The 12,935-nt window shown below is 46.0% G+C and overlaps 1 protein-coding gene across 1 annotated transcript in view; it reads left to right on the top strand.

The window, feature by feature from the left end:
• Positions 1–11,544, top strand: part of LOC137531687 (phospholipase A2 inhibitor and Ly6/PLAUR domain-containing protein-like) — a 35,232-nt gene extending 23,688 nt beyond the window's left edge. Inside the window, exons 4-5 of the mRNA XM_068251641.1 lie at positions 6,254–6,379; positions 11,237–11,544. Coding sequence (XP_068107742.1) covers positions 6,254–6,379; positions 11,237–11,427 — 317 coding nt within the window. The 3' untranslated portion in view covers positions 11,428–11,544. The remainder of the gene's footprint in view (positions 1–6,253; positions 6,380–11,236) is intronic.
• Positions 11,545–12,935: the final 1,391 nt, after the last annotated feature.

The raw sequence follows: 12,935 nt of genomic DNA, 5'->3' as shown, positions 1-12,935 counted from the left end.
GCTAATCAGATCGGGGCCGTGCAGCTCCTCTTCCTTAATTCATGGCCACGCAATAGACGATTGAGCACGCCCGCACATGCGCAGTAACCTGGAGCTGCGAGATTCGTGCCACTGCGCATGAGCAGGCATGCAAGGGTACAGCATGGCAATGAATAAGGATGTGGAGCTGCATGGCCCTGATGTGGAGATCTTACCATGGCCCGCACTCTGCAATGAGGGCTGCCGACAAGGGTTCCCTCTCTTCAGGGTAAGATCTTGTTTCGAACCCAAGCTTCAGCACGGATTCACTTTAACTCATGGTTCATCTCTCCTTATTTGACATAACTCATTATTTATCTCTCCTTATCTGTTTATCTCATAAATCATCTATCCTTATTTATCTCATGCATTAGCTCTCAGTTAAAGAGACACTGAAGCGAAAAAAAAAATATGATATAGTGAATTGGTTGTGTACTATGAATAATTACTAGAAGATTAGCAGCAAAGAAAATATTCTCATACTTTTATTTTCAGGTATATAGTGTTTTTTCTAACATTGCATCATTCTATATTATGTGCAGATTACACAACACTCAGCATTCAAAATGAGTCTTTCAGAACTGTCTGTGAACTAATGACCTCTCCTCTAGTAGAGAAAAAGTAAACAGTTCACTTACAGTTGAGATAATAAATGTCAGATAACAGCCCTCTCCACGACTAAAGCTGGCCATACACTGGCCCGATTTGCGCCCGTTTCGACAGCAGATTCGATCACTGGGATCGAATCTGCTGCCAATCGTTCACGCTACATGCCGAATTTCGATCCATTTCGTCCGATCCCGTCGATCGCGCCGTGCAGAAAAAAACCGGCGATCGCCCGCGGGTAAAGAGCGCATCGCTAACGGCGTTTGAGTGCCCGACGACCGACGCAATAGAGCCCGCATACATTACCTGCTTCGCCGGCGCGAGTCCTCCCGGTCACCGCTGCTCTGTCTGCGCTCTGGTCTCCAGGTCCGGCATGCCTCACTTCTAGCCCGGCAGGAAGTTTAAACAGTAGAGCGCCCTCTACTGTTTAAACTTCCTGCCAGGCTAGAAGAAGTGAGGCATGCCGGACCTGGAGACCAGAGCGCAGACAGAGCAGCGGTGACCGGGAGGACTCGCGCCGGCGAAGCAGGTAATGTATGCGGCGGGGGGTGGGGGGAGCGGCGGCAGCAGCACCACCACAACAGATTGTGAACGGTTTCAGGCTGAAATCGGTTCACAATGTGTTTGCAGTAAAGGTGGCCATACGATCCCTCTCTGATCAGATTCGATCAGAGAGGGATCTATCTGTTGGTCGAATCTGATGGCAAATCGACCAGTGTATGGCCACCTTAAGACTTAGTCGGAGAGTTAATGGCTTGTTTGCATAGAGATAACAACTGGAGTTTCTTAACTCTTACTGTACTGGAAACAATTAGACTGATGTATCTGATCTTAATGTTTTATTTCTTAGCTGTACTACACATACAAATCATAATATCATCATTTTTTTTTTCGCTTCAGTGTCTCTTTAAGGTGAAAAATAAGAAAGCTTTGTGAACCAACCCCAAGGAGCGATAACTCATGAGTTAAGCCATATAAGGAAAGATAAACCATGAGTTAAGTCAGTTAGTCCTCTTTTCCATGAGCAGCTAAGGTGGCAAATTCACCGCCTGTCTGCTCCCATCCACTGGCCATGCGCCTGCTTGCGCGCTTATGGCAGGCGGTGGACAGGCAGCCCCCCATTGCAGTTGCCATGCTCAAATGCAACAGATGGCAGCCAGAGAGCTCAACTGCTTGACAAAGGAGCAGTTCTGCTGTCCATGGAAAAGAGGCCAGAAGAAAAGATGAATCATGAGTTAAGTTAGATAAGGAAAATAAATTATGAGTTAGGTAAGTCATTTAAGGAGAGACAGTGACGTAGCTAAGAAGCTCTAGGCCCTAGTGCAAGTTCTACAAGGACTCTTTACATTACAATTGATACAGGGTACCAAAGCCTGCCAAGGACAACACAGTGTCAGAGGTGCAAGAAGAGGATGGGGACTGCTTAGGTTAATACTATTCAAAGCATCTATATAAGTGATTATTACCAGCACAGGACCAATAAAACGCTAAAACTGCAGTTGAGGGAGGGCCCTATGGGCCCCCTCTGGCCCAAGGGCCCGGTGCTGTCACTACCTCTGCAACTCCTATTGCTACGCCACTGAGGAGAGATAAATTGTGAGTTAATAAGTAAGATGAGATCATTTAACAGAAAAGCAGCAGAGAATCAGCCCCCATGTCACATGTCAGTGCAGGTACTCTTTATAAAGAACCTGTACTGAGTAAAAATATTTAAAATAAACATATGAGGTAACTTCAAATGAACATTGCATAGTTACCTTACCATCAGTTCCTCTAAGAAGCTCACCATTTTCTTCTGACAATGATCCCTTTCAGTTCTGACAATATTTTGTCAGATCTGAAATATATCAGTTGCTGTCAGTAAAATATCAGTTGCTGTCAGTTATAGCTGAGAGGAAAACTAAAGTACCAGGTAATGTCCATGTTTCCCTATGGCTCAAGTGGGCGATGTTACAGTTTAACTGTGTGCTGACCAGAAAGCTGTTATGGGTAATGGCCATTTTCAAAATGGAGGACGGAAAATTCCCTTGATCACAGTGAACAAACAGGATGCGGGACAGGAGAAAGACACTGAGGAGTAGACTACATGGAAGGTAAGTATGACTTGTGTATGTTTATTTTGACTTTTAATTTTCAGTTCAGGTTTTCTTTAAGTAGTTGTTATGTTATCCAGTGTTGCCATGCTCTTTTCTGTCTCAATTTTCCCTTACTGTTCTCAGTTTAATGAATGGGGCAGTGCTATTTCTACAGGCAGGGAGCAAAACATTTCACTCCCCAGAGCATAAAAAAGGATTCACTGCACCCAGTAAAATAGTGTGTGCTAGGGCCTAGAGGACATATGCAAAATGTAAAGCAGATACTATATCAGCCCATAGAGCAGCACTACACTTAATTATAAGCAAAATTATCAATTTTATTTCCAATATAGATACACTATCAAAAGATCATAAAAACAATTAAAATTGGTATTTCCACAACCAATAATTTCACAATACATCATATCATTCATCAAATAACATATCTCCCATAAGCAGCTGCCATGTACCAAATATGTCTGTATATGGATAATTCCCCCAGGGTGCTCATACATTGAGCTATCATAGGGTGTAGAACCCTGGTTCTCAAATATTGGTCCGTAGTAAATTATATAGGGCCCAGCAGACCAACAAAAAACAAAAGTGCAGTGCAAACCAACTAATAAAATTACAATACAACACTTACATATAGAATAATCTTAATCATAAGTGAACAAAAAGTGGCAAAGTGCTGTGCACATAGGCGACTATGATCCCAGGAATGAGAATGGTGTGCGCATGAAGAGAGCAATACTGTACCCAGACCATACTCCGTTTCGTTCAGCCAGCCAAGGGAAATGGCTGTGGAGAAGAGGAGGGAGCCCCCGATGGATGACTCCACCGGTATCGCAGTGGTCAAGCCGCTTTTTCAAGTGATGCTGGGGAAGCTCCTGTGTCTAATGGCACAGAACGCCAGTTTAATAGTGAAAAGAGGAGATCACGTGAGTGCGCTGCCGCTCACATGACTCACTCGGATAGACGTCACCTGAGGGCGTTGGACGGCTTCCTGTCCACCGTAACCACGCTGGAATGCAGGAAGTAAGTATGTACGGTAATCAATATACAGGACCACTCTGGAGCGCAAAAATAGGTAAATATTGTAATGTTTGCGGAATCAATTTCGCGGTCAGCGCACAAGATGCGCACTGACACAGCGAAAACCCTCCACAAGCGTATAATTGGGTGAACCCAGGCTAGGTGCAATGCACCAGCAGAGGGCAATTCCCACCGGCAGATGGCACTGTGGAGTGCAGACGAGCACAGCCTCTGCACAGCCACAAATGCTAGATGGGAATTGTACAGATCTAAGACAATGCAGGGCTGAACAGCCCTTAAAGAGAAAGAGCACAGATACAGGATGAATGTGTGTTCACCAATCTAGTCACGACCCTGCGACGGTGAACACACATCAGCAGAAACAAAGCAAGAACGCGATCGCGAGAAAGGCGATAACCAGAAGTGACACAAGACAGATCAGAACAGAACACGAGAGGAGCAAAGGCACAGCAAACAACAATGAGAAAACAACGAAAACAACAAACGCTAACTAAACACGAACACCGCACTCATTCGCAACAGCGAACGCATTTACAGCGCGATCTCCGCACGTTAAGCGCAACAGAGACAAGCACGCCTAACTAACCACCAACAGACAAACATGAAACAGAGGACGTGAGCGCTTGCTTAACGGTTACCTCACCGAGCCTACAGCAAGCGTTCGTATCAGACAAAACAAACAAACGGAAAACAGGAATAAGAGAGGAAAGATCCACTGCTCTTTCCATCAAAACGAGTGCGATCTGGGTTCAGGAACAGTCTAGGGAAGATCCACTGCTCTTTCCGCCAGAGCAATCCGGGTACAGGAACACAGATCAGAAGGATCCACAGCCTCTACCGCCAGGGGCTAGTGCGATCCAAGCAAGACAGGCAGATGAGATAGCTGGTAGCAACCGCTGCTCCAGCTATACTCCAAGTAAGCAGATCAGAAGGATCCACAGCCGCTACCGCTAGGGGCTAGTGCGATCCAAGCAAGACAGACAGATGAGGTAGCCGTTAGCAACCGCTGCTCCAGCTTAGACTCCAAGAACAAAGATCAGAAGGATCCACAGCCGCTACCGCTAGAGGCTAGTGCGATCCAAACAAGACAGACAGATGAACAGAAGGGGCTACCAGTAGCGACCGCTGCTCTGGTTAGCACCCCAGACAGACAGAATGATTTCCTGACAACCACTGTTGGTGACAGGACAATCGCAACAGAGAGGCAATACAGACAAAACAGATAGCAAGCTAACTGCACTAGGGAAGCTGCCTAGTGCAGTCCCAAGAATTACTCTAAGATAACTTTAACAAGAAATAGCACGGCTGACACTCTAGGAGTGTTTCAACAAACCATGAAGGAATGACCAGCAAAGGACTCTGGGAAACATAGCTCTTTATACTGCCAGCCTACAAAGGAGTTAGCTGGGTGATTTGCATAACCAATGTCTGCAAATTCCTCAGCAGCAGAGCAGATCAGAAACTTGCAAAGGAAAGACAGGTCTCTCTTCCAGAGACCTGCAGCCCACAGACTAGATGAATGGTCAAACAGCTGTCTGCCTGTGCAGACAGCTGAGCGGATCATTACAAATATAGATCCAATAAGGGAACACATAATAAAATAAGCTCCAAACAGTAGTCACATGTAGATAGTCATATTTAAATTTAAGTTTGTCTACCAAAAAGAGGGATTACAAAAAATAAACATTAATGAAAGAAATCGGACAGCACTTTGCCACCCAATTACCACGTCATATGATTACAATCAATGGAAAATTATATTATGAACAATCATTAACAATAATATTATTTAAAGGTACATAAATACAACAAGGAACTTAATTTAATACAGTCCAAGTTCATGGCAAATAGTTTATATTCGCAATCATGAGTTCAATGTTCATCGATATTGAAGACAAAGCAAATGACGCAAAATGATCAAACAAGGTCCTTCCATAGGTCCATGTAGAGCAAACATTACACTTCTCAGAATTAAATTATATATGTCATTTAAAAGCCCACGCTGCCATGTTGTCAAAGTCATTTCATTGTCTTGCCAAGTTTTAATAATGTAATATTATTTTGCATCTTTTGAAGAATTGACAGTGTTTTTCCTTTCAAAGTGGAGCTGAACTCTTGCACAGGACAGAAGTAAAACATAGAGAAATGCACCCTGTATGTATTTAGAGAGTTTAGCCTGTCTAATCCCCCCCCCAATTACAAATGTAATTTGAACTCTCAGCTGTGTCAGCTGGCTGCCTCGGCAGAGAAGCTAATTTGTAAACACATGATGATAACACTGTCTGCTTCCAGGAAAGCATGAAGTAGACACACTGTAGATTTATTGAAGGATTTGTAACAGTTCTAACAAAGAAATGTTTTTCTTTAAAGGTCCTTATGCTGTTAATTATCTTTTAGAGTAGAGAGGAAGTTCTGAGTTCAGGTCCGCTTTAATCAATCAACAGCTCAATAAAATATTGTGGATAGATTGTTAACAATCCTATTGATGTCTATTTTAGTGCCAGTAACATCTACAAATATAAACGGAATGGTTTGTCCATTGTGTGATCCGCCAACATCTGAGACTTGCAAAATGATTTGCACGGGCTATGAGAGACGCTGTGGTCATGTTGAGTTTAGAAACAGTAAGTAAAATTAATAGTCAGCTACGCAAGATGTGTGTTGACTTTAATAACCAATGCATTTCCAACTGCCTTTTAGGAAGTTAAAAGCTCACTAAAGTAAGTGTCAATTTTCTGTAAGGACAGGATCTCCTTGGGCACCTGTGGGGGGTCAGAGGAAAATGAGTTGAAGTTACCCGGGGCTTCTAATGGTCCCCCACAGGCATCCTGTGCCCGCGCAGCCACTCACAGATGCTCCGGCCCCGCCTCTGGTTCACTTCTGGAATTTCAGACTTTAAAGTGAACCTCCGGACCAGGGGCGTTTCTAGCCATTTTGTCACTCCAGGCAAGAAAACCTGTGGGCACCCCCCCCCCCCCCCCACCACATACTGTAGCGCCAGCCCTTAGTCCCCTCCCCTCTGTGCCCCCCACCACACACAAACAAACGCTATATCCTTAAAGGTATCCTGCATGACCAGAAGGCCCTGGCTGACTCAGACTGGTCCCAACTGAGCCAGTTACCAGGGATGATTGCGGACAAACAGAGGGCAACGGGATGACTGCCAGGGACGCATCCATGCTATGGGGCAGGAGGAAGCCCCGGGTAAGTAAAAAAATGTTGTAGTGTGTCGTCTCTTTCTGACTGAGGCTAAGATTCAGCAGCAGCAATGCTGCAGCATCACCGCAGACAGCATGATTGCTTGCTGCTGATATCATCATCAGTGGTGCTGCAGCAGCTGCGTCATTCAAACTTAGCCTCAAAACTTACAGTTTGTCCACCTACACCTAGTGACAGCTCAAACCAACTCACAACCTCTGACATTTGAAATGCAGCCACCACTACCTCCGACACTTGTAATGCAGCCACCACTACCTCCGACACTTGTAATGCAGCCACCACTACCTCCGACACTTGTAATGCAGCCACCACTACCTCCGACACTTGTAACGCAGCCAACGATCTTTCCGACACTTGAAATGCAACCCCCATTACCGCCGACACTTGAAATGCAAAAAACGCTACCGCCAACGCTTGAAATGCAGCAAACAGGAATGCAATAAACATTACCCCACACACAATAAAATGCAGTAAACATTAAATACAGCAAATGGTACATCTTACTCCTGTGAAAAACACGTTACCCCACAAATATATTAAATGCAGCAAACCTCAGGACATAAATGCATTAAATGTTCCCCCTCCCATTGGGTGCTGGTGGGGTGGGATGGAACTGCTTAGTGGGATGGGAGGGTAACACTGGGTGAGGAGGAAGGTGATAGTGGGTTAGAGGAGGGTGACAGTGGAGGTGAAACTGTGTGGGGAGGAGAGTGACAGTGAGGAGGAGGATGGTGACAGTGTGGTGGAGAAGAAGGTGACAGTAGGGAGAAGGAGGGTGACAGTGGAGGTGAAACTGGATGGAGAGGAGGGTGACAGTGGGAAGGAAAAGTAGAGTGAAAGAGGAGGTGAAACTGGGTGGAGGGAAAGGTGACAGTGAAGAGAAGGAGGGTGACAGTGGGTGGGGAGAGGAGGGTGACAGTGCGGGGAGGAGGGTGACAGTGGGGGTGGGGGATAGGAGTTACAGTGCAGAGGAGAGGAGGGTGACAGTGGTGGGGGGAGAGGAGGGTGACAGTGCGGGGAGGAGGGGAGGGTGACAGTGCGGGGAGGAGAGGAGGGTGACAGTGGGGGTGGGGGGGGATAGAAGAGTGACAGTGCGGAGGAGAGGAGGGTGACAGTGGTGGGGGGGAGAGGAGGGTGACAGTGCGGGGAGGAGGGGAGGGTGACAGTGCGGGGAGGAGAGGAGGGTGACAGTGGGGGTGGGGGGATAGAAGAGTGACAGTGCGGAGGAGAGGAGGGTGACAGTGGTGGGGGGGAGAGAAGAGTGTCAGTGCAGAGGAGAGTAGGGTGACAGTGGGGGGAGGAGAGGAGGGTCACAGTGGGGGGAGGGGAGGAGGATGACAGTGGGGGGAGGAGGATGACAGTGGGGGGAGGGGCGGAGGGTGACAGTGGGGGGAGAGGAGGGTGATGTGGCTTACTAGCTAGCAGCTGGGGATCTCCTGCAGTGATTAGCTTCCAGGTCCTCACGCTGGGATCAGGGGCGGCCAGCCACGCAGTCCAACTTCAGGGCGAATCGGAGGGAGAAAGATGAGTGAATGCGGATGCCGCATTGGAAGAGGGAGGAGGCGGTGGAGGGAGATTGGATGCTGCATTGGAGGATGAAGGAGGAGGCGGGACCAGACGTCCAGAGTCACTTCCCCGACCCGACCCCGCCGGCAGCAACTTCCTTTGAAGTCCATGCCTCCTCCTCGCCGTCACTGGGCTTTGGCTGCGACCACCCTGCCCCCACCTCCCTATGCATCTGAGGGGGACACATCAAGCGGACACAGACTCCTGTCTGCAGCCGGCGTGGCACCCGAATGCCTGGTGCGTCACACGCTGGCTGCACGTACATGATTGACGGCGGGGGGCGGAGTTAGAGGCGGCGCTGCACGAAGTAAACAAAGTACTCGTGCGGCTGCTCGCTCTGTAAGAGAGGAGAGGGGGCGGTCCAGAAGGCAGCAGAGGCGTGGCCGCCACCGCGAGCATGACATTTAATGAAAAAAAAACACACTGCAGTAGTGGCCACGGTGAGCGGTCCCCCGCGTGGCGCCTTTTCCACTCCCGGCGCCTCAGGCGAAAATTTATTCTTGCCTAATGGGTGAGACGGCCCTGCTCCGGACTAAAAATCTACTCAATAGAACTGAAAAGGCTTTGTGTTTCTTTAGGGCCCGGTTCACATTAGCGGTCGCCGTCCGGAATCGCCGTGCCGGAGCCGGACCGCATGCAGAACGGACGGAACGGACGCACGGCATAGCAATGAAAGCCTATGCGTCCGTTCACATGCGTCCGTTTCGTCCGGACCGGATCCGGACCGGATCCGGACTCCGGCATAAGACCCAACATGCGCTATTTTTTGGTCCGGCTCCTCCGGCAGCCGTATCCGGAGCGGAGCCGGACTGCACCATCCGGCCAATACAAACCAATGAGAACCGGAGAGCGCACAACACACTGGCTAAAAATCCGGATGTTCTACCCCACTTCCTATGCGTATTGAAGCGGCGATTTTGGATGGGGACACATGGGCAAGCATTTTGGAGTGGAGCAGCAGTGATTTTAAACGTGCTGGAGATGTTGGCAGTATGTCGGAGGTGGAGGTGAGTGCTAAACAGCGGAGGGCCTGATTCCACAGGTCCACCTTCTGCTGACCTCCCAGACCCCAACATTTTTATTCTATTTCTACTATCTTTTGCCAAACGGATCCGGATTGCATCCTGATGAACACCTGATGCAACCTGACCGGATCCGGATCGGATCCGGATCAGAACCGTACAGTTCCGATCCAGATCCGGTCCGGATCCGGTCAGGTCATCCAGGTCCGTTTGGCAGAGAACCGCAAGTGTGAACCGGGCCTTACAGTTTCACAGCATCAGAACTTTGTTTTTCTTACCAAAGCTTTATTTTTAGCTTTATTTTTAGCTTAGCTCCACCCATCAAAGAAAAAAAGCCTGGGCTTTTTTCCCCTGATGCTGTGCAGAGCATGATGGGATTTCCTATGTTGTTAATCAGGTTGCCTAGCTACTGGGAGAGGTGCTCAGGACACAGGACAGTTGGAACTGTGTCTCATGCTCCCTGTCACCTCCTTTCAACCAAAAAGATGTCTGCCATCATGAAATCAAACATTTGCCTGTTCTTTTAAAACAGTGTGGGTAAGAGATTATATTACCTATCTATTTTAATTAACATAACTAATGTAACTTAATGACAGTATGTTTGTTTAGGCTGGAGTTCCTCTTTAAAGTCTGAAAACCACTGCGCCTGTGTTGCTGTGTCCTCGCTTCCCCTGATGTCACCAGGAGCGCACGGCACAGGCACAGACCATACCGGGCCTGCGCAGTATGCTCCTGGTGACATCAGCGGGAGTGAGTACACGGCAACGCAGGGGCAGTGGTTTTCAGACTTTAAAGTCTGAAATTCCAGAAGTGAACCAGAGGCGGGGCCAGAGCATTGGGGAGTGGCTGCGCGGGCGCAGGATGTCTGTGGGGGACCATTAGAAGCCCCGGGTAACTTCAACTCATTTTCCCCTGACCCCTCTACAGTGTCCCTTTAAGGGTCCCTCAGAATTACCAAGTAGGCAGTTTCCAGCTCTGCCTTAATTAAAAAGTTCCATAAAATATAGTCAATGGGATGGTATTTCTGGCTGGCATGCAAGTATAATGCAAATTATATGCAGCTTGGAATTAGGCCAATCCAAGAGCCCAGGAACGGTATGAAGGGCCAAATGCCATGATGCCTGCAGTTTGCTCAGCCATTCTGGCAGTACAATCCTGCATGGGAAAGAAGGGGTTAAAGAGGCTTGGGGCATGGGAACGGGCCATGTCATTTTTATAAAAATATAAATTTAAAAAAAAAACATAAAAAATACAAATAAAACTACAAAAGAATAGAAATCGCCCAGCATAATATCAAACATTACCATATATTCAATAGAGAGTACTGTTCTGTATAAAGTTAAAAAAAAGACTTTCACTAAAATAGGATCATTGCTTTTTGTTTTCTTACCCCAACCTTTTTCTTTTTCTGTGGCTTTACGGGGAACTTATCCAATGACAGTTGCTTGCTTTTCTGCCTTTTAAAAATGTCATGGAAATGTGACATTTAGTGTCACTACACTAGGATTACGGTAAGTACAATCCTGCCATGTCAAAGGGAGAAGAACCTTCCGCTCACGTGTATACATTCTGTGCTTGTGTTTCAAGGCTTGCTTACCAAATCAACATTTCATAAACATTTTTGCTTATTTGTGTTTTTCCTAAAGGTGAATTGTTTATGATGTTATCTTTCAGGCGGACCACTACAAGACATAAATGTTAATGGCTGCGCTACTGACTCCTTCTGCTCATTTGAAAATCAGACGTTTGACATTAGCGGTGTGGTCTTCCACCTGGGAATAGTATGCGGCAGTGTCCCTACTGCTCACCTACAGCATTTTTCCTTCTTTCTAAGTTTGGTTCTTGTTTCTGATATGATGATTTAAAGACAAACTTCTAATACAGCCAAAGTGTAAAGCCTGTTTTTACAACAATGATGTACTGTAAATATGCAAATAGATTAAGCAAAGAAAAAAAAGCTTTTAATAAAGATTCATAGCAAATCTTCTGTGAATAAATAGTGAGAGTATTGTAATGTCTGACATCGCTAGATAGTGCTTCTGCCATCAAGAGACACAGGTACGTAACTTTTGTTTAATGTGCATATGATGGATTTTGTTCTTTGTTATGGAAAGGAGAGTAGGGCGGATGGGAACAGGAGGCATCCTGCTGCAAGTTGCAGTTACAATATAACTTGGTTAAGGTTTTCCCAACTCAGTGGAGTATTGAATGTGATGCTGCATCTGCTGGGTAAAATCAATTAACACTTTGTATACTCACATGCAAATGCTCTAATGCAAATCAAATACCAAGGAATTACTACCATCCCTACAGAAAATGAAGAGCCTGGGTTTTCATTACAAAAGAATACATTCTCTTGCGTAGCAACACACCCTGCACAGAGGATCCTCAAAGTTCTTATGTGTCCTAGCACTTTCAGAGACACTGAAGCGAAAAAAAATATGATATCATGAATTGGTTGTGTAGTAGGGGTAATTACTAGAACATTGGTAGCAAAAAAAAAAATATTGTCATATTTTTATTTTCAGTTATACAGCTTTTTTTTTTTTTTATAACATTGCATCATTCTCTAATATTTGCAGTTTAACATTACTCCACATTCTAAATGTTCTTACAGAACAGGCAGTGAACTTTTGACCTGTCCTGAACTGTTCTCTGCAAAAGAAAAACGCAAAACAGTTGAGATAACCTACTTAGAAGTCAGAGCTCTCTGCGACTTCAAAGTCCTAGAGCTCAATGGCTATTTGCATAGATAACAACTTGAGTTTCTTAACTCTTCCTTTACTGGAAACAAATATTAGACTTATGTCTTTGTTCATAATGCTTTATTTCTTAGCTGCACTACACAACCAATTCATTATATCATAATGAATTGGTTGTTTTCGCTTCAGTGTCTCTTTAAAGAGACTCCGTAACAAAAATTGCATCCTGTTTTTTATCATCCTACAAGTTCCAAAAGCTATTCTAATGTGTTCTAGCTTACTGCAGCACGTTCTACTATCACCATCTCTGTAATAAATCAACTTATCTCTCTCTTGTCAGACTTGTCAGGCCTGTGTCTGGAAGGCTGCCAAGTTCTTCAGTGTTGTGGTTCTGCTATGAACTCCCCCATCCAGGCCCCTCTCTGCACACTGCCTGTGTGATATTTAGATTAGTGCAGCTTCTCTCTGTTCTATTATCTTTTACAAGCTGGATAAATCCTCCTCTGAGCTGGCTGGGCTTTCACATAATGAGGAATTACATACAGGCACAGCTGTCTGCACTCTGCAGGAAGAAATAGCCTGACACTTCAGTGGAAGATAGCTGCAGGGGGAAAGAAACACACAAATGATCTCTTGAGATTCAAAAGGAAGGCTGTATACAGCCTGCTTGT

This window comes from Hyperolius riggenbachi, chromosome 9 (assembly GCF_040937935.1).
Source record: "Hyperolius riggenbachi isolate aHypRig1 chromosome 9, aHypRig1.pri, whole genome shotgun sequence".
NCBI classification, from domain to species: Eukaryota; Metazoa; Chordata; class Amphibia; order Anura; family Hyperoliidae; genus Hyperolius; species Hyperolius riggenbachi.
This window is presented reverse-complemented; position numbering and strand designations above follow the sequence as displayed.